This window comes from Dendrobates tinctorius, unplaced genomic scaffold (genome assembly GCF_039654945.1).
Source record: "Dendrobates tinctorius isolate UK_male_01 unplaced genomic scaffold, ASM3965494v1 ptg000196l, whole genome shotgun sequence".
Classification (NCBI taxonomy): domain Eukaryota; kingdom Metazoa; phylum Chordata; class Amphibia; order Anura; family Dendrobatidae; genus Dendrobates; species Dendrobates tinctorius.
The window spans coordinates 1744030-1766133 of NW_027361863.1; the positions used below are offsets into that span (position 1 = coordinate 1744030).

Below are 22104 nucleotides of genomic sequence, written 5' to 3' on the forward strand. Positions count from 1 at the left end.
CAGAGACAGAGCCGCCCTCACTTCCTACAGAGACAGAGCCGCCCTCACTTCCTACAGAGACAGAGCCGCCCTCACTTCCTACAGAGACAGAGCCGCCCTCACTTCCTACAGAGACAGAGCCGCCCTCACTTCCTACAGAGACAGAGCCGCCCTCACTTCCTACAGAGACAGAGCCGCCCTCACTTCCTACAGAGACAGAGCCGCCCTCACTTCCTACAGAGACAGAGCCGCCCTCACTTCCTACAGAGACAGAGCCGCCCTCACTTCCTACAGAGACAGAGCCGCCCTCACTTCCTACAGAGACAGAGCCGCCCTCACTTCCTACAGAGACAGAGCCGCCCTCACTTCCTACAGAGACAGAGCCGCCCTCACTTCCTACAGAGACAGAGCCGCCCTCACTTCCTACAGAGACAGAGCCGCCCTCACTTCCTACAGAGACAGAGCCGCCCTCACTTCCTACAGAGACAGAGCCGCCCTCACTTCCTACAGAGACAGAGCCGCCCTCACTTCCTACAGAGACAGAGCCGCCCTCACTTCCTACAGAGACAGAGCCGCCCTCACTTCCTACAGAGACAGAGCCACCCTCACTTCCTACAGAGACAGAGCCACCCTCACTTCCTAGAGACAGAACCGCCCTCATGTCCTACAGAGACAAATCCGCCCTCATTTCAGACAAACAGCGCCACCCTCACTTCCTACAGACAGAGCCGCCCTAACTTCCTACAGATACAGAGCCGCCCTCAGTTCCTACAGAGACAGAGCCGCCCTCACTTGCTAGAGACAGAACCGCCCTCATTTCCTATAGAAACAGATCCGCCCTCATTTCCTACAGAGAGACACAGATGCCCTCACTTCCTACAGAGAGACAGAGCCGCACCTCACTTCCTGGAGAGACAGCCAAAGTCGCCCTCACTTCCTACAGAGACAGAGCCGCTCTCACTTCTTACAGAGATCAGACAAGAAACAAGACACACAGCTAGTATTAGAGAACAGGTACTAAATCAGTAATCAACACAAAGCACAACAGCAAAAAGCAATTATCTAATGATAAGCACAGCTGTGATATAAAATGTAATATATAACTTTGAGACGAAAAAAACATACTTAATAAAAACAATTGAAACCCAGATATTCTCAAAGTTTACTGAAACTTGTAGCAATGACACCAGGATCTAAAGGTACAGTATAATAACCATATAATCCCAAAAAGGTAACCCTCAAAATCCACAATAAAAAAACAATAACTATAATAAGGCAACTATATCATGAGTTTCCCAGATATAAGATTCACAGAATAATTACAAAACTTAACTAATAATGACCAGTCAAAATAACCAATGATCTATAATATAAAAGGTGCTATAAAGTGTTAAAATATTACAAGCACCAACAATTAATCCCCAAAGGGAACAAAGATGTGTACCACAAAAAATGCTAGGAAGGTACACCATTAATGTTATGTAACATTCACATTTTTATATTTTCTTTCTACTTTCATGTTTTTGTATTTTTTTTTTTTTAGTCTGAACCTGTGACCATTTGATGGCTAGTACGATACACTGCAATGCTTCAGTATGCTAATGTATTACGAAAAATCATCAGTCTAGTTCCATTTAAAACTCGACAAAACTTTTTCAGCAGGTCACCTTCCGTGTTTAGTGGGAGGGCAGGCACCATAGACGTGGTGCCGCAATGTACCGTAATTACCTGTTCCTGTGCTTTTCTGGAGATGGGAGCGTAATCCTGCAGCAGAGTGGCCATTGTGAAATACGTCGTGGACAGCTCCCAGTAAACCGAATCCCAAACAGCTTGATGAGTTTCTCTTTTATTGAGTGACTTTAATGCTTTCTGATAGTAATCAATGGCCTACAAAGACAAGAAAGATTACACACCATTACTTTTCAATTAGCAACATGATCTGGAAGAATATATGCAGCCATGTACAGGATTAACAGTTGGAAAGTTGCATGGCGCCTCCTCTTAGCACAATTTTACACTATATGCACTGAACTTTTCCATATAAAAAGTAACTTCATGAATAAACAGGTTTATTTTTAATTGCACAGATTCTCAGTTAGGTTGTCCACACACCTTAAGTTAAATAACAGCAGAATGATAATTTAGTTGACAGCCATCTCTAACTCCCCAATACAAATGCATGCTCTGTTTGACTGAGCGTGAATGTGTTTTGGACAGAGGGTTAAGCTGCTACGGGAGACCTATGGCGGTAGCTTATCTCCTGGTATATTAAAAGGAACTGGCATTACTTCTCTCCCAGGTCGGTTATTCCCCAGAAGGACGCAAATCCATCATTGCTTTTGCGCTTGTTTTTTATGTAGTTTTGTACCTTTTTTTGTTTGCACCTAATTCATTATTGTATTTGCGCTTTTTTTTTTTTGTATATGTAGTCGCCAGGTTTTTTTTTTTATTTTCCACTTTTAATAAATCCAGATGTTTTCACCCAATTCATCAAATACAGGGTTTTTTTAACAAAAGATGTAAAATTTGTCGCAACTCTATTCTCCAGTTCCATTGCTCCTTAGTTTATTTTTGAGTATGCTGCTGTTATGGAGCAATTTATGACCCATTTTGCAAAACGTGGGATTTTTTGGGCGGCAAAAAGTTTCAAAAACAGTTCAAATCAAAAGAAAAAGACGACGATTTCTGACTGTGTGACAAGTTCATGAATCAAGTGCCCGTTTGAAGAATTTGGTGCTAAAAATGGTAACTAATACAACACGGCAAAAAAGGAAAGTGACTTTAAAAGAAAGGAAAAAAACAAATGATGAATGTGGGCTTAAGGTTGTTGGCTGGTGGATTTGGTTGACTTTTCTTTTTGTCTATGGTGACTTTTAGGCTTTGTTCATCTTGATTTTTTGCACAAACTCTGGGTGTATGTAATAAAACTGTCTTTTTCATATGCTTGGCCAGTATCAGTTTTTTTCTAATTCAAAAAGGGCACACAAAAAAATGAAGTCAATGGCCTTTGTCTATGCAGCGGCATGTGTCAGAAAATTCTTTGACGTAGCCAAAAAAATGAGAGCTCATATCTCCCATCTCTCTAGCTTGTTCAGTGTCTACACAGAAGACATTTGTTGATTTATAGACTGGGCAGTGTTCGCTCTATGTAGGGACTGTAGAATTGTGAATGCAGCTCTGGAGTATAACATAATATAAGCTGTAACACCACGGAACACATTCGGTAATGCGGGTGTGCGTGCTATTTATAATGCTCACCTTATTATAGTACAGCGCCTCTTCTGGAGAGAACTCCCCTCTCCTCTCATCGTTTCCACCGCCACAGTGGGCCTGGGCACATATCCTCATCAGTCGCCCCATGTTACACAATAGGAGCGCAGTGTTTGTGGTGTCCACTATTGACTCAAAGTTAGTGATTCCTCTTTCAAAACTGGAAAAACTTTTCTTCCACAAATCTTGCTCAGCAATGGAGACACCTCTGTTTGCTGCAATACAGAAGGAGGAAATAAAGGTTTAGATCCTAAAGGAATTTAAATGAAGTTTATATATATTTTTAAAGTATTATTAATAATTAAATATAAAAAGTCATTATAAATCAGGGATGGGGAACCTTTTATCTGCCAAGGGCAATTTGGAATTTTATAATAGTGTTCAGGGGCTGAATAAAATTATTAACTTAAACATTGTTTATTCAAACATTTAAATAACTTGCAGTCCCCCTCCCCTACACACACAGAGTATAGTGCAGCTCGGCCCCCACACACACAGTATAGTGCAGCTCCTCCCACACACACAGTATTGTGCAGCTGCTCCCACACACAAAGTATAGTGCAGCTCCCCCCACACACACAGTATAGTTAAGGTCTCCCTAACACACAGTATAGTTCAGCTCCCCCCAACATAGTACAGTGCAGATCCCCCAACACACAGAATAGTGCAGCTCCTCATCACACAATATAGTTCAGCTCCCCTATATACAGTACAGTGCAGCTCCCCTCCACCTACAGTATAGTGCATTTCCCCCATCACACAGTATAGTTCAGCTCCCCCCACACACAGTACAGTGCAGCTCCCACCACAAACAGTATAGTGCAGGCGCAGCTCCCCCAATACACAGTATAGTGCAGACACAAGCACACACACAGTATAGTGCAGCTCCCACACTCACTCACACACAATACCACTCCTCCTTGTTCCCCGCACTGCTCCAAGCTCTGCTCCGGTCTCATCAGCTCCACTGCTGGTACAGCGTGGTGCACGATTAAGTGACATCATCACACTCCCGCTGAGTCACAAGCAGAGGGGGAGTGATGGGAGAGGGAGCGTTTGACGCTCTCTCCTCCATCACTGCTTTCAACTGTATTGGAGTCTATGTTGCCGATAAGTTGAATGAGCGATGCCGGCCACATAGTGGCTGTCCGCGACCTCTGAAAAATTAAAGGACCCGCGGCCAAAAAAATGGGCAAAGTGACTGCGGGCCGCACCACGTGACCAGGCCGGACGTTCCCCACCCCTGTTATAAATCAATAAATTAAAGGGAATCTGTCGGCAGCATTTTACCCACCCATACTATTTATATATGTAACTTTGTTCAAAGACAAGTCCAGCAAAACCTTTACACGGTCAGTTTGCTCTGCTGTCACGGAGAAATTAGCGTCTGAATTGATAAGCAAAAGGCTAATGTAGATCTAAAGCCTGTGTCACTCCAGCACTATTCTCTGTCCAGCGCCACCTCTTCCTGCTGCTGACTTATAGGATAATTATACAGAACAGAGGCTGTGTGACTTCAGACAAAAGCGTCATCAGTCAAGCAGGGGTAAGAGGCAGCGCTGGGCAAAGAATAGAGCTGGAGCAACAGAAGCATCAGATCATAGATAGTGAATATCACTTCAAAACGCTGATTTCTCAGTAACGGAGGATGAGAAAAGTAGTGTGGGTGGTGAAATCTTGCTGACAGATTCCTTTTAACGCAAAAAAGCAAATTAGCCTGGAAGTGCATTGGGGGCGTGTCACTGCACGCAGAATGTATTGTCACACCCTCAATGCACTTTGAGGCTAATTTGTATGCATCCTTAAACATTGATTTCTCAACCCAGGCACATTACTGCAATATAGTTATCATTTTTATCATTTTATTAGGCTAACCTCAAAAGCCATACAACTAGTTTCAGAAGTAAAAGGGTCATGACTGGATCCATTCAAAGGCTTCTTTAACTTGGGATGATCCCCAATGAATGGGGACAAATAATTAGGGAGGGGATTGTTTGGTCCTCATATAGTTTGCATTAATATCTGCAGTACGAACCCTGTTTACACAGAGAGACAAGCTGCCAACAGCTGTGATCTTCAGAACACAAAGTTTGCGATCGGCTGATGAATGAGATAAGATCACCATTGTGTCTACAAAGGCCAATCATGGTCAACTTACAGGTTCATGTAAAAAGGACCAGACAGAAGCCTAACAGTGTGCAAGTATTTTGCAAAAATGACATTGTGTACAAGGTAAACCTGCCATGTACACTGCTCTTATAATCAACCCAGCAAGGAAAAGCTGTTTTTTAAGATTGATGTTAAATACTCATTTTTGTCACTTAAACGTTTACCGCTGAATTCCGGCTTCACCCTTTTCAAAAGTAAAATGGGCTGAAAATGCAGGAAAATTGCAGAGAAAAATGTAAATGAAGAAGAAGTAAATATAAGGTTTATCAACATCGGATTCTTAAAAAAAATAAAAATAAAAATACTAAACAAATAACAGGAAAATATAAATTGTATTGCAGGAACTAAATTAAGGAGCCTAACTGTACTTGGAAACAAACAAAGTGCTGCATAGGAGATCATTAGCACAGTTTACACTGCGTTCCAAATTATTATGCAAATTGGATTTAAGTGTCATAAAGATGTAATTTTTTGTTTTTCAAATAAACTCATAGATGGTATTGTGTATCAGGGCTCTTTGGATCACTGAAATCAATCTCAAATGCCTGTGATAATTAGTTTACCAGGTGAGCCCAATTAAAGGAAAACTACTTAAGAAGGGTGTTCCACATTATTAAGCAGGGCACAGGTTTCAAGGAATATAGGAAAGACAAAGGATCTCTCTTCTGCCAAAAAGCATCAAATAGTGCAATGCCTTGGTCAAGAGATGAAAACATTAGATATTTCCCGAAAACGTAAGCATGATCATCGTACTGTTAAGAGATTTGTGGCTGCTTCTGAGCACAGAAGTGTTTGTGCTGATAAAGGCAGCATGAGGAAGGTTTCTGCCAGGCAAGTTCATCGGATTAAAGCCCCCGTTACACACAGCGAGATCGCTAGCGATATCGCTAAAGTGTCACCGATTTTGTGACACAGCAGCGATATTGCTAGCGATATCGCTATGTGTGATACTTACCTCCGACCGGCTCCCCCGCTGGTTATCGCTGATCGCGCGAGAACCGTTTCTCGTCGGCCACTTCCTGCTGGCGCCAACGTGGGACGCGGGCGGGAGGACGTCTTTATCGCCGCGTCTGACAGGTAAGTAACGACCGACGCTACGTCGCTGGTGAGATCTGCCTGTTTGGCAGCTCACTAGCAACCATTTAGCGATGCACCAGTGATCCTGACCGGGTCGTATCGTGGTCGGAATCGCTGGTGCATCGCTAAATGTAACGGTACCCAAAGAGAGCAGCTGCTAAAAAGCCATTACAAACCAGCAAACAGATATTTGAAGCTGCTGGTGCCTCTTGAGTCCCTCGAACCTCAAGGTATAGGATCCTTCAAAGGCTTACTGTGGTGCATAAACCTACTATTCGGCCACCCCTAAACAGTGCTCACAAGCAGAAACGGTTGCAGTGGGCCCAGACATACATGAAGACTGATTTTCAAACAGTCTTGTTTACTGATGAGTGTCGAGCAACCCTGGATGGTCCAGATGGATGGAGTAGTGGATGGTAGGTGGATGGCCACCATGTCCCAGCAAGGCTGCGATGTCAGCGAGGTGGAGGAGTCATGTTTTGGGCCGGAATCATGGAGAAACAGCTGGTAAGGTCCTTTAAGGTTCCTGAAGATGTGAAAATGACCTCTGCAAACTATACAGCTTCTGACTGACAACTTTCTTCTACGGTATAAAAAGCAGAAACGTGCCTTCAGGAGGAAAATCATCTTCATGCATGACAATGCACCATCTCATGCTGCAAAGAATACCTCTGAGTCATTGACTGCTATGGGCATAAAAGGAGATAAACTCATAGCGTGGCCACCATCTTTCCCTGACCTCAACCCTATAGAGAACCTTTGGAGTATCATCAAGCAAAAGATCTATGAGGGTGGAAGGCTGGTCACATCAAAACAGCAACTCTGGGAGGCTATTCCAACTTCATGCAAAGAAATACAAGCAGAAACTCTCCAAAAACTCACAAGTTCAATGGATGCAAGAATTGTGAAGGTGATATCAAAGAAGGGTTCCTATGATAGCATGTAACTTGACCTGTTAGGATGTTTTGGAGTTAAATGGCTTTTTTGTTCAGTCAATGTGACCTCCTAATGCTGCAAAATGCACAAATGAGCATTTTCAATTGTTTAAAACATATCAAATGTTTAGAAATTCTACTGTGCCTAATAATTTGGAACAGTGCATTTTGAGTTTTAATTCATTTTGGAGATTATACTGCTATCATTGGGAGGTTTCTTCAATAAAATTCGATGTATACTCTAACGGGTGATGACTTTTATCAGACTGACTGTCATTTGCACCGACCATTTAGGAAAATCAGAGAAAAATATCATTTGCATAATAATTTGGAACATGGTGTGGTAAGCTGATGAGGTTACAGGAGGACGTGGCATGAGGTTACAAAACGTAGAAATCAACTTTTCTCGTTGGTTCTAAACTTTCAGGCTTATGGTGCCTGCAGCTATGACAGTCCCTGCAGGTGTCGCTTTTTAAAGGTTGGGTTTCAGACAGTGGTCAGGGTATGGCGGAGATGCAGGGATGTCATCACCGCATCCTCACATTCACAGCAACTATGAAATTAAAGGGAAAATGTACATTGGTTACTGGTTATTAATGGCTGCAAACCTCATGCACACTTAACGATAAATCAATTCAGGTTTGATTCCCTATAAACTAATTAACAGGTGCTGTGAAACTGAAGAGACAAACTCACCTTGGCTACCTAGGACAACACATGGCCGACTGCTATGTGCTGGCCTACTCTGCCCATACATGCAAACTGTAGCCTGACCTTAAAGGGTTATATTCCCACCCTCGTAGATGTATATTGTCGGATAGTTCTTGTTAACAAAAGCTCTTTTAAAATTTACTCTTTATTAAAAGTTTCAGCCGTTCTTGAGATATTACACTTTTCTTTTGTTTCCAGCTTGTTGCCTAGGAAACCGACCATCGCTGCTGTCTAGTTTGTAAGCAATGTGCTGAGGCTGGCTGGGATTAGGTGCTAACAGCAAGCTCCAGCGATCCTTGCCAGCTTCAAAACAGGGCTTACAAGCTCAATAGAAAAGAGCTTGTAATCGCTGTGCAGCAGCGGTGGTCGGTTTCCAAGGTGAAGAGTTGTAAACAAAACGGTTATCTCAAGAACGGCTGAAAAGTTGTTTTTTTTTTCTTTTTAAATCAAATAGTTTTTATTGAAGAAAATGAGGATAACAATACATACATAGGCATGTATAAATATATCAGCAATATTAATTTACTTACATTTTAAGTATTACAAGAAAATCCCACCTTAGAAACTAAGAAAACCCTCCCCCATCACACTTACACGATCCTTGTCCATACAATACAATGCCGCACACATTTCTATAACCTTAATATCCTGTCTTTGATGAGTCCCAGAGAGGCTAACCCAGGAAAGTCCAACCAACCCCCACATATATCCTCATAGCGATTCATTTTGCCTCTCTTCATACACACAATCCGCTCCATAAGTACCATGAAATTGACTCTGTTCACAAATTCCTTTCCAGTAGGAGGATCTTTATCCAACCAATGTAATGTAATAGCCAAAATGCTATATGTTGCAAGGAAGACTATCGCCAATCTGCCCCATTCGTCCGTCGGCACCCCGTTTACATGCCCTAAAAAAACATCAATGGATCTTGAGTAATGTTTATTTCCATCACTCTCTCAAATTCAAGACCACTATCCAGAATGCCTGCAATCGGGGACAGGACCATAGCATATGTAGCATATCAGCCTCATCCATCGTACACCTCGGGCTCCTGGAATCCATTCTCACACCAGCCTCTTTCGTCTCATTGGGGGACACAGGAACCGTGGATGTGTGCTGCTGTCACTAGGAGGTTGACACTATGCATGAAAAAAATGTTAACGCCGCCTCCACAGTATACACCCCTCCGACTGGCTGTAGGACAATCAGTTTTGCTTAGTGTCAGCAGGAGGTGGACAGGGGTCTCTCACAGACCCATGCCTACCTCAATGTGCGTTGTTCCTTTTCAGGTAACCATGGAGGGATAGAGAGTAGATTTGCAACATCTGTATTCCCACAATGGGGTCATGAGTACGGCATGTACTGCCACCCCGTATCCTCATGATTCCCACGGGCAGGACCCTATTCCCTAACACAGGACTCGTGGTCAGGTGGCCGCTCCTGGTCCTGACCTTCGTCTCCCATCACTCGCCCACCAGAGCCTGATGATCGAGAGACACCCTGCAGAAAAGGTTTGGGACAGCAATCTTTTCATGCAGATAAACCGACCCCTGTTACGGGGTAAACTGGAGGTAAGAGGCTGCAGGCGTTGTATGATCTGCTCACCAGCCGCTCTGGCTGAGGTGATCGCTGTAATCAGCACTCGGGCTTACAGCACAGGGCTCTATTTTTATCTTAAGAGCCAACACATACTTTTAAGCAGTGCGGTTCCAGCCTCCTCCCGTAGCAGCCTGATGGCCTGTGCTCCAGCAGGAGCCCAGCATGGCCAACGCTAGATTCCGGCTCCTGGCAAGCTCCGCCCCCCGACTTCCTCTTCCTGTACCAGCGCCATCTTGGTGCTCCAGGAGGCTAGAGCAGGGCCCCGCCCACGGCTTCAGGGCGGGGATTTCATAAGGCTTCAAGGCAGCGGCTGTTAACCTCGCGCTCTCTCTCTTTCCCTCATCAGCCTTCGGGCGGCAGCTGCGGTGGGGACACAGGTCGTGGGTACGTGAGTACTGCACTACAGGTTGCTCCCTCACTCCGCTCTCTACCCCCGACGGTCGGCACCAGGTAAAACCTGTCAGTATGCCCAAGGGAGAGCAGTCCCGCTCCTCCTCCTCATCCGCTTCAGTGACCCTGGTCAAATATTTTGTATGTACCAAATGCAATGTCAGGCTTCCCTTCAGGTCAGTCCTCGCCACTCTGCTCAGATTGCTGCAGACCTACGGTGTCCCCTATGCTAGAGAGCAGGTGCAGCCAACCCCCGTTTTGCCTGTCAGAGCTCCCACATAACCCCTGGAGCAGGAGGAAGCCACCTTGCCTGCCGCCCAGGGGCCATCAATCGCCACGGGAGACAGCGAGTGTCCAGGATGGGCCTCTTCCTTATCTAAGTCCGTGGCCGACCTTATCAAGGTATCACAGACCTTGGTAATGGTGCTTGACAGATTGCCACTTCAGACTCCAGAGTACACAGGAGCACCAAAGGAGCCTCCTTTTGGGCCTTCTAGAGGCCATAAAAGGTTTAGACAGGACCACCAACCCAGGTTCCCATCTCACCGCCAGAATTCCTCTGGCTGTCTGCCTCCTCCCGGTCCTCATCCCCGGGATCAGGCAAGGCATTATCAGAGACACACTCAGAGGAGGGTTCTGAGTACGGGCCAGAAAAGTCCCAGGTCAACAATATGGTTCAGGGCCTCACTGCCGCAGTCAATGAGACCTTTAGCATTGGGGACGCCACATCAAAACCTAATGATCAGGTTTTTTCATTTAAGCGTCATAAGTCCCCCTCTAGGGTCTTCGCCTCCCACAAGGATTTTGAGGAAGTGTTGGCCACTGAAAGGGAAAACCCAACCAGGTGGTTTCAGAGAGGAAGTCGTTTTGGGATTCTATACCCCTTCCTTTCAGATCTCACCGCCAACTGGACCACCTCCCCTTCGGTGGATCCACCAGAGTCCAGACAATACAGTCCTCCCACTCGCCAGTGGGGCAGCCCTACTAAAGGATCCCAATGATAGGAGGATAGCATCCCTGGCAAAATCCGCCTTTGAGGCAGCAGCCGCTACATTGTGTCCAGCCTTTGCCTCAGCCTGGGTAGCTAAGTCTGTTACAGAATGGGACAAACCGCTTAGACAGGGCATATTGGCCGGGGCACCACCAGCGGAACTGGCGGAGTTCACAGATCAAATCTCCCATGCCGAGAGGTATATAGTATCAGCAGCCCAGGATGCCGCGTCTTGCGCAGCTCAAGCATCCAGTAGCGGACGGTCTGGCTAAAGGCTTGGCAGGCTGATTTGTCCTCAAAGAAATCACTGACCAATCAGCCATTTCAGGGCACCCGGCTCTTTGGGTCAATGTTAGATCAAATCATTAAGAATGCAACGGGGGGTACAAGCTCCCTTCTCCCTCAGGCCAAACCTTGTCGATATGTTTTCATACGTAGGGCTCAGCCCTTTCGCCGTACTCCAGCGACAGGCACTTATGCTCAGGGCCCGCAGAGGTCGCAAGCACCGAGAGACAGGAGGAAGGTATCATTTCGGACCACCCCATCACGGCATTCCCGCAGTTCCAACAGCAGAACTACCAGGTCAGGGCCGGGCAGAGCCACTTCAGCCTGACGCAAGCAGGGAGTCCAGCTCCCTTTCCCAGTACCTCTCCCAGACTAGGAGGCCGCCTTCTCCTCTTCAGAGATGTCTGGCAGAGTTCAGTAGAGGATATCTGGGTAAAGGAGGTAGTATCAACAGGATGCAAGATAGACTTCAGCGTGCTTCCGCGAGATCGCTTCTTTCTATTGCAGCCACCAAAAGACGCTGCTATGGCTCTAGGTTTTTTTGCGGCAATCGATTCTCTCCTCAACGCAGGAGTAATCATCCCCGTTCCCGAGCGGGAACGTTTTACCGGCTTTTACTCAAACCTGTTTGTGATACCAAAAAAGGATGGCTCAGCTCGTCCCATACTAGACCTCAAAAGGCTAAACAGATGGGTCCACTTAAGCCATTTCAGGATGGAATCGATTCGGTCGGTAATTACGTCTATGGAGGATCAGGAATTCCTATGTTCCATAGATATCCGGGACGCCTACCTACACGTCCCCATTTTTCAGGGACATCAGAGGTTTCTGCGTTTTGCTATCCAAAAGCAGCATTTCCAGTTTGTGGCCTTGCCATTTGGGCTGGCAACAGCCAAGAATTTTTACAAAGATTATGGCAGCGATGGTAGCTATATTAAGGGTCAGAGGCATAATATTGGTACCATATCTTGACAATATTCTCGTCAAGGCGCCCTCCTTCGCTCAGGCCCAGGAAAATCCAACAGTAGTTTTAAACACGCTGTCCCGGTTATGTGGATCATATACGGGGAGAAATCCCACCTAATGCCAACACAATGCCTAGAATTCTTAGGAATAGTAATCGACACCCGCCGCTCAAGGGTCTTTCTCCCAGAAAGAAAGTGGATTACCCTCCAGCAGGGAATTCGCTCTGTGTTGAAATTCCGGCTTCTATCCTTTTACGCTGCCATGAGAGTCCTGGGAAGAATGGTGGCAGCTTCAGAGGCAATACCCTTTGCCCTGTTCCGTTCCAGGATACTGCAGAGGAACATCCTCCTTCAGTGGGACAGGTCCATCTCTTTGCTAGATCGCCCCTTCCTCCCTTCCATTCAGACCAGGGAGTCCTTCAAGTGGTGGCTGCCCTACACCCTTGTTCATCTGGGATGGCCTTTTCCCCCTGTCCACTGGCAGGTAGTAACTACAGATGCCAGTCTCCTGGGCTGGGGTGCGGTATTCCACCACCTGACGGTCCAGGGACGACAGTCGAGGCAAGAATCCTCACTATCAAACAACATTCTAGAACTGAGGGCGGTCTTTCTAGAACTTCTGCATTGGGAAAGATACCTCAACAACTAGCCAGTCCGGATTCAAACGGACAATGCCACAATGGTGGCATACATCAATCACCAAGGGGGAACCAGAAGTCTCCGGGCACTGGCAGAGGTATCCAGAATTTTCAACTGGGCAGAAACCGCAATTCTGGCAATTTCGGCAGTTTACATTCCCGGTACAGACAACACGGCCGCCGACTTCCTCAGTCGGGAGGGGATTGCGGCAGGAAAATGGTCCTTACACCAAGACGTGTTCCGTCAGATATGCCAGCTATTGGGGACTCCAGATGTGGACCTCCTGGCATCGCGACAGAACAGAAGGGTCCTACAGTTTAATAATAATAATCTTTATTTTTATATAGCGCTAACAAATTCCGCAGCGCTTTACAGTTTTGCACATATTAGCATCGCTGTCCCTGAAGGCTCACAATCTAAATTTCCTATCAGTATGTCTTTGGAATGTGGGAGGAAACCGGAGTGCCCGGAGGAAACCCACGCAAACACGGGGAGAACATACAAACTCCTTGCAGATGTTGTCCTTGGTGGGATTCGAACCCAGGACTCCAGCGCTGCAAGGCTACAGCGCTAACCACTGAGCCACCGTGCCGCCCATGTTTGTCTCAAGATACCGCGATCCTCTAGCAATAGGGGTCGACGCGCTGGTCATTCCCTGGACACAGTTCAGACTTCCTTACCTGTTTCCACCTCTTCCTCTCCTGCCCAGACTGCTAAAGAAGATCAAGGCAGGAGTGCCGGTCATATTGATCGCCCCGTACTGGCCCAGGAGGGCTGGTTCGCAGAAATTATAAATCTTCTCACAGGCACCCCCTGGAGACTCCCCGACAGACAAGATCTCCTGGCTCAGGGGCCGTTTTACCACCCGAATTCTCAGTTGCTCAATTTGACGGCATGGCCGTTGAAACCACAATAGAGAGCAGCGTGTTTTTCGGACCGAGTCATTAATACAATGATCCAGGCTAGCAAGCCATCCTCTTCCAAGGTCTATTATAGTGCCTGGAAGGCCTATTTTGACTGGTATGTCTAATCACATCACACCTATGCCCTGTTCCCTGCCATCTCTCCTAGCTATTCTCCAGGCAGGGTTAGATGGCGGTCTGGCCCTGAGTTCCTTGAAGGGCCAGGTATCCACTCTCTATTCTTTTTCAAAGAAATTTGGCCTCCCGCTTACAGGTTAAGACCTTTCTGCAAGGAGTGGCACATGCGGCCCCTCCTTACAAATCCCCTGTGACTCCATGGGATCTTAACTTGGTCTTGGAAGCCTTGACAGGTTCACCCTTCAAACCCCTCCAGGAAGCTCCCATGTCTTTGTTGTCCTGGAAGGTGGTATTTCTCGTAGCATCACCTCTATTAGGCGTGTTTCAGAATTAACGGCATTGTCCTGTCGCCCTCCATTCCTAATTATGCACCAGGACAAGGTTGTTTCGCGGCCTCCTCCTTTCTTCCCAAGGTGGTATAGGCCTTCCACCTGAACGAGGATATAGTCCTTCCGTCATTCTGTCCCGCTCCAACCCATCCTCTGGAGCGTTCTTTGAATAAGCTAGACCTGGTCAGGGCGATAAGGATCTATCTGGCCTGGACCGCTCCCTTCAGGAAGGCGGACTCGCTCGTTGTTATCCCCAATGGGGTGAGAAGCAGCCTGCCGGCCTCTAAGGCAACAATTGCCCGCTGGATCAGAATGGCAATTCTGGAGGCCTACGGGGAGAAGGACAGGGTGTCCCCTGCTGGGGTCAAGGCCCATTCAACCTGGGCGGTGGGCGCCTCCTAGGCGGTACACAATAGGGCATCAGCCATGCAGTTGTGCAAGGCTGCCACATGGTCGTCCGTGCATACCTTTTCGAGGTTCTATAAGGTCCATACCTATGCTTCAGCGGACGGCAGCCTAGGCAGAAGAATCTTGCAGGCGGCAGTGGTGAGTTCTCCGACCTGAAGGAAGTTTCTGTCTTTTCCCACCCCAGGGACTGCTTTTGGACGTTCCACGGACCCGGTGTACCCCAATAAGACAAAAGAGAAAACAGGATTTTGGTTGCTTACCGTAAGATCTGTTTCTCAGAGTCTTCATTGGGGGGACACAGTGCCCTCCCATGATTTTATTTTGTGTAATGAATATATGATGACTTACGTGATAAAGTCTCCTCCTACTGCTTTTTCACTAACCGATTGTCCTACAGCCGGTCGGAGGGGTGTATACCAGGGCTGTGGAGTCGGTAAGCCACAGTTGCGACTCAGACTCCAAATCCTGGATTTTATCAGGCTCCGACCCCGACTCCGGCTCCTTCATAAATGGCCAATTCATAACAACAAATTTACTGTTGTAAAATATTAAACATCGTGCTTATTCAGTTTCTCACCATCATATAAGTAATCAGACCACTTAGAGCAAAAACTACATTTATTAGAATACAATTAGAATATAGCAAATAACTTTTATAAACTTTTCTAAACTGTAAGTAAATATGCAATAAACACTTTTATGCAGTTAAGAAGAAATCTATAAATTTGTCCTCAGAAAAAGTATTGCCTCTGTCAGATCCTCCTTCATGGATGCCCTCAAATCTGATCTAATTATTTTGAGAGCAGAGAACAACCTCTCTACACTAACTTGTGTTGGTGGCAAAGCAGTAACCACTCGGGCAACATCTTGTCACGGGGGCTTAGTTCAACTAAGGCTGAAATACCCGGGGCCCCTGTGGTGTCCCTTTACTAGGGGAAACCCTGTCTGACCCTCAACCCAGGGTTTTTGCTGAAGGTGCAAATGCCTGAGCCTCCGACCTTTCCTTATCTCCTGCTCAGCCCTGCACTTAACCCTCCACCCTCCACCCAGTGAGAAGTCACCACCAAAGCTCCCACACAAATAATGACAGACAGGGAGAACTTAAACTGCACTGCGCCGCACACACACAGGAATAAACAGTAATGTGAACAGGGCACAACTAAACACAAATATGGGAAGGAGAAAGGATAACGACGGATCATACGACACCAGATAAGAATCTCTCTCTCTTGAACACCTCCACTCCAGACCGGAACCACTTGGTATGAAACACAAGCTATAATCGGCGACGCCCATAGGCCAGCATGACTATTTAAAGACCGTGGGCGTGACTAACCATCCAACCTGGTCTCCAGCAGGATTAACCCCCGAGAGCCTGAAGATCAGGCCGGCGCCACTGAGGCTATAGTGGCTGGAGGTGGAACTACCTCTGCCTGCCGGATGCTGTGGTGTGAACAGCGTCCGACATGACAGTACCCCGTCTTCTACGAGGGACCCCAGGGCCCTCAAGACTCATAGGACCCGGCTTGTCCGGATGACGACGGTGAAAAGAACTGACCAGCCGATCCGCATGTATGTCTGAGGCTGGAACCCAAGACCTCTCCTCTGGACCATACCCCCGCCAGTGCACCAAATACTGAAGAGTACGGCGTACTACTCGAGAGTCCACTACCTTGGCGACCTCGAACTCTAACTCGCCATCCACCATGACTGGAGGTGGCATCGGCGTCGTGTCCACCAAGCCTACCACCTTTTTCAATAAAGCCCTGTGAAACACGTTGTGTATCTTGTACACCACGGGAAGTTCCAACCGATAAGCTACTGGGTTAATGATGGCAGAAATCCTAAAAGGCCCAATAAACCTTGGACCCAGTTTTAAAGAAGGGATTTTGAGTTTTATGTTCTTCGTAGCTAACCACACCCATTCACCCACACACAGGTCCGGACCTGGCACGCGTCTACTGTCAGCCACCCGTTTGTACCTGGCACTCATGCTCAACAAACGCTGTTTCACCCGCCTCCAGACTGATGACAATTGGGCTCCTAGCTGATCCTCCTCCGGGACACCCCCGGAGTCACCCTGACGTAAGGTACAAAACTGAGGATGTTGACCGTACACACAAAAGAATGGAGACTCTCCTGATGACTCTTGGCGGTGATTATTTAATGCGAATTCGGCCAGAGGAAGGAAAGTAGACCACTCCTCCTGGTTGTCGGACACAAAGCATCGTAAATACTGTTCTAGATTTTGGTTCATGCGCTCAGTTTGTCCATTAGACTGTGGATGAAACGCCGATGAATGTGACAACTTGATCCCCAACCTTGAGCAAAAAGCTTTCCAAAACCTCGCCACAAATTGCGTACCCCTATCAGATACTATGTCAGACGGTACTCCGTGGAGTCTGACCACCTCCTTCACAAATACCTGAGCCAACGTCTTAGCATTGGGCAAAGAGGACAACGCCACAAAATGCGCCATCTTTGAAAAACGGTCAACCACCACCAGGATGACCGTGTTCCCTGCCGAGGCTGGCAAGTCAGTGATAAAATCCATGGAGATTTCTGTCCATGGCCTATTGGGTACCCCCAGAGGCTGTAGCGTGCCAGCAGGACGGGTTCGGGGTGACTTAGCCCTAGCGCACGTGATGCAAGCTGCCACGTACGAGAAAACGTCCTGCCGGATTTTGGGCCACCAGAAACGACGCGATACCAGCTCTAAGGTGCCCTTCACCCCTGGGTGACCAGCCAGTACCGAATCGTGGTGTTCCTTCAACACCTTAGGCCGAAGATGCAGGGGTACAAATGATTTGTTGGCGGGAAGTCCTGGTGGTACCTCCTCTTGGGCCTCGGCAATCTCCGCCTCTACCTCAGTCGTGAGAGCCGAGACCACTACCCCTTTCTGGAGGATGGGTACCGGCTCTTCCCGAGGTTCTCCCCCCGGAAAACACCTAGACAAAGCATCCGCCTTGGTGTTTTTAGCCCCGGGACGGTACGTCACAAGAAAATTGAAACGAGTAAAAAACAATGCCCAGCGAGCCTGCCTAGGAGACAGACGCTTGGCCGACTCCAGGTAGAGCAGATTCTTATGGTCGGTGATAACTGTGACCTGGTGAGCCGCCCCCTCCAAGAAGTGTCGCCATTCCTCAAAAGCCAGTTTGATGGCCAACAACTCCCTGTTGCCGATATCATAATTCCGTTCGGCTGGCGACAACTTCTTGGAGAAGTAGGCGCATGGATGCATCTCGCTCAAGGACGAGCCTTGAGACAGTACTGCCCCCACTCCCACCTCCGACGCATCAACCTCTACCACAAAAGGTTTAGACACGTCTGGTTGCACCAGAATGGGGGCTGAAGCAAAACTATTCTTCAGACGCTCAAATGCACGTATAGCCACCTCAGGCCAGTTCGCCAGATCGGCACCCTTTTTTGTCATGTCCGTGAGCGGTTTGGCGACAGTCGAAAAGTGTTTTATAAATTTCCTATAATAATTCGCAAACCCAAGGAACCGCTGGAGTGCTTTCAGACTCTCCGGCCTCTCCCATTGCAACACCGCTTGCACCTTAGCGGTGTCCATTTTAAAACCAGCTGCGGACACAATATATCCCAAAAAGGGCAACTCCTGGACAAAAAATAAACATTTTTCCAGCTTAGCATAGAGCTGGTTCTCCCGGAGCAACTGTAACACCTGCCTAACATGCTGCAAATGAGTGTCCCGATCGCTAGAATAAATGAGGATATCATCCAGGTATACAATCACAAATCTCCCCAGGACATGAGCAAAGACATCATTAATAAAATGTTGGAAAACGGCAGGCGCGGTGGTCAACCCAAACGGCATAACCAGACTCTCAAAATGACCCTCAGGAGTGTTAAACGCCGTCTTCCACTCATCCCCCTGACGGACCCTTATGAGGTTATACGCCCCCCTGAGGTCCAGCTTGGAAAACCATTTTGCCCCCGCTACCTGGTTGAACAAATCCGGGATCAACGGCATTGGGTAGGGATCACGGATATTAATCTGGTTTAACTCTCTGAAATCCAGACACGGGCGTAACCCTCCATCTTTCTTCTTAATGAAGAAAAACCCCGCGGCTACAGGCGAGGACGAAGGCCGGATGTGACCTTTGCTCAGACTCTCCGCGATGTAGTCTTTCAGAGCTTGTCTCTCAGGACCAGAAATATTAAACATCCTGGCCTTAGGTAATTTGGCCCCGGGTTTTAACCTAATAGCACAGTCATAGGCTCTATGTGGAGGCAGTTCTGAGCAACCCTTCTCAGAGAAAACATCCGCGAAATCCTGCAAAGCCTCCGGCAGGCTGGGCGTCACGGCGGACACACATGTGGCCAAGCAATTGTCTTGGCAGAAACCACTCCATTGTACTATGTCCTGAGTTTTCCAATCAATTACCGGGTTGTGCCTGGACAGCCATGGAAAACCCAGGACCATTTGAGCTGGGAGATTACGGAGGACCCTACATGTAACCGACTCAGAATGTAGGACCCCAATGTGGAGTTTCACCTCTGCCACAAACTCAGTAATCTCCCCTTGAGGGAGGGGAACAGCATTAATGGTCACCACCTGTATGGGGTGAGGAAGTTTTTCAATCTTAAACCCGGCGGTGTGTGCAAACTCCTCATCTATGAGATTGGTGGCGGAACCGCTATCCACAAACACTGATATAGGTAGCTCTCTGCCGGCGACAATAACCTTGGCAGGGAGCATACATTGAGATACCATCATGGAGGATATGCATACGCTCAGTTGGGTCTCCTCCATACCCTCTGAGCTTAACAGTTTTCCGCCGGTGTGACCCTCTTAGGTAGTACCGGGCAAACGTTAACATAATGACCTCCTTTACCACAGTAGAAACATGCTCCGGACTTCCGGACTCCCGGAGCGCGAGGCTGAACCTGTGCCACGCCAGCAATCTGCATAGGTTCAGGGGACTCATCTACTTCAACCACACCTGCACCTCTGCTTTCTCCCAGAGGTAGCGTCTCCTGTGCCCCCTGACGAAAACGGCGATCAATACGTATCACCAAACTCATGGCAGACTCCAATGATGCCGGAGTCTCATACATCAGGAGGGCTTGTTTCACCCTCCCTGATACCCCATGAATAAACTGGCTCCGCAGTGCTGGGTCATTCCACTGTGTGTCTACAGCCCAGCGGCGAAATTCCGAACAATAGTCTTCTGCCAAGCGCTCCCCCTGGCGGAGGGCGCGGATTTTAGATTCCGCTAGAGCCAGTCGGTCAGGGTCATCGTAAATGAGCCCGAGGGCAGAAAAAACATTATCGACCGAATGAAATGTAGCAGAGTCAGGTGGTAAGGAAAATGCCCATGCTTGGGGGTCACCACTCAGTAATGACAACACCAGCCCTACTCGCTGGGCCTCATTACCTGAGGATATTGGCCGCATGCGGAAGTATAATTTGCAGGCCTCCCGAAATACGACAAATTTGCTGCGATCGCCTGAAAATCGTTCTGGCAGCGGAAACTTCGGCTCTGCACCGATACCTGCAGATGCCGTTTGCACCTTTGCTACTACCAGGCCCTGCTGCTGAACTGCCCCATTCAACTCGGAGACCTGTATGGACAGCGCCGCCAACTGGCGGGTTATGGAATCTAATGGATCCATGGACTCCTGAAAAAATGTAGGCCGATTATAATGTCACGGGGGCTTAGTTCAACTAAGGCTGAAATACCCGGGGCCCCTGTGGTGTCCCTTTACTAGGGGAAACCCTGTCTGACCCTCAACCCAGGGTTTTTGCTGAAGGTGCAAATGCCTGAGCCTCCGACCTTTCCTTATCTCCTGCTCAGCCCTGCACTTAACCCTCCACCCTCCACCCAGTGAGAAGTCACCACCAAAGCTCCCACACAAATAATGACAGACAGGGAGAACTTAAACTGCACTGCGCCGCACACACACAGGAATAAACAGTAATGTGAACAGGGCACAACTAAACACAAATATGGGAAGGAGAAAGGATAACGACGGATCATACGACACCAGATAAGAATCTCTCTCTCTTGAACACCTCCACTCCAGACCGGAACCACTTGGTATGAAACACAAGCTATAATCGGCGACGCCCATAGGCCAGCATGACTATTTAAAGACCGTGGGCGTGACTAACCATCCAACCTGGTCTCCAGCAGGATTAACCCCCGAGAGCCTGAAGATCAGGCCGGCGCCACTGAGGCTATAGTGGCTGGAGGTGGAACTACCTCTGCCTGCCGGATGCTGTGGTGTGAACAGCGTCCGACATGACACATCTCTGACAACGTCAGGATACAGAGGAATCGCTTGTTGCACTGTTATTTTTGATGAACGGTCAAATTTCTCAATTTCTTTTAGTGCACATGAAAAATTCTGCTGAAATGTACTGGCTGTGTTCCTTGATGGGGATGGCTTCTTCTATGTGGGAACGCTTTGCACGGTCCTTGTGATCCAAATATTTTTCGAAATTAAATTCTTCATCAGTTGATGATGAGGGTAAAGATGTGTCAGGACGACCAAATTCTTCTTGTTCCTCCTGACTGTTCTGCAACCCTTTCATCCTTACTGCTATTTCAAACAGAGCTTCTTTTCCTTTACTTAGCTGTTGATCATCTAGAAGAATCCGATGCATTGGGTCTACATAAACAGCTGCCAAAAGAATGTTATTTTGTAATAGTAGCTCCTCTCTCCGTTTCATTGATGTAGCAATGCCACTTGCAATTAACCCTCCTCTTTGGGACAGGCGAAACATCAGGTTCTTCCACTCCTTTAAGAAAATACCTGGAGTTAAGTCCTCTGCTTGTAATTTTTTAGTCACTGTAAATGGGTGCTCTAGCAATTTTTCCAGCTCAGTCACCTGATTCCACTGACTTTCATTTAGCGTCAGATGAGGGTTAGCCATGTCTACAAGAAAGGTTTTCAGTTCAACCAAGCGCTGAATCATTAAGTAAGTACTGCCCCATCGTGTGGCTTGATCAATAATTACCCCTTTTCCAGCACGTCTCTTCAAAATTGAGTCAACTTTAGGGGTTCTGGCAACAGTAGCCAATTTTCTCACCTTGCCAATCAGTGCAGCAGCATGTCCTTCTTGCAGACTGTCTCTTATAGCCAGCTATAGCGTATGCACAACACAGCGCATGTGATGAATGAAAGAACATATTGACACAGTTTCAACAAGATCATCTAAACTATCATGTTGCTGTTCATCTGAATCAACTTCAGTTTGCTCCTCAGTTACAATACTGTGTTCCTCTATTTCAATCATTTCTGTGTCTGTGGACCCAGAATGTTCTTCTAGCTGCTGGTCTCCAT

General features: G+C 47.4%; 1 protein-coding gene across 2 annotated transcripts in view; it reads right to left on the reverse strand.

The window, feature by feature from the left end:
• EDRF1 (erythroid differentiation regulatory factor 1) overlaps positions 1–22104 on the reverse strand; it is a 157276-nt gene that overhangs the window by 39341 nt on the left and 95831 nt on the right. For both annotated transcript variants that reach the window (XM_073552777.1, XM_073552778.1), the window contains 2 exons: positions 3238–3464; positions 1708–1866 (listed from right to left, as the gene is read on the reverse strand). In XM_073552777.1, coding sequence (XP_073408878.1) covers positions 1708–1866; positions 3238–3464 — 386 coding nt within the window. The remainder of the gene's footprint in view (positions 1–1707; positions 1867–3237; positions 3465–22104) is intronic.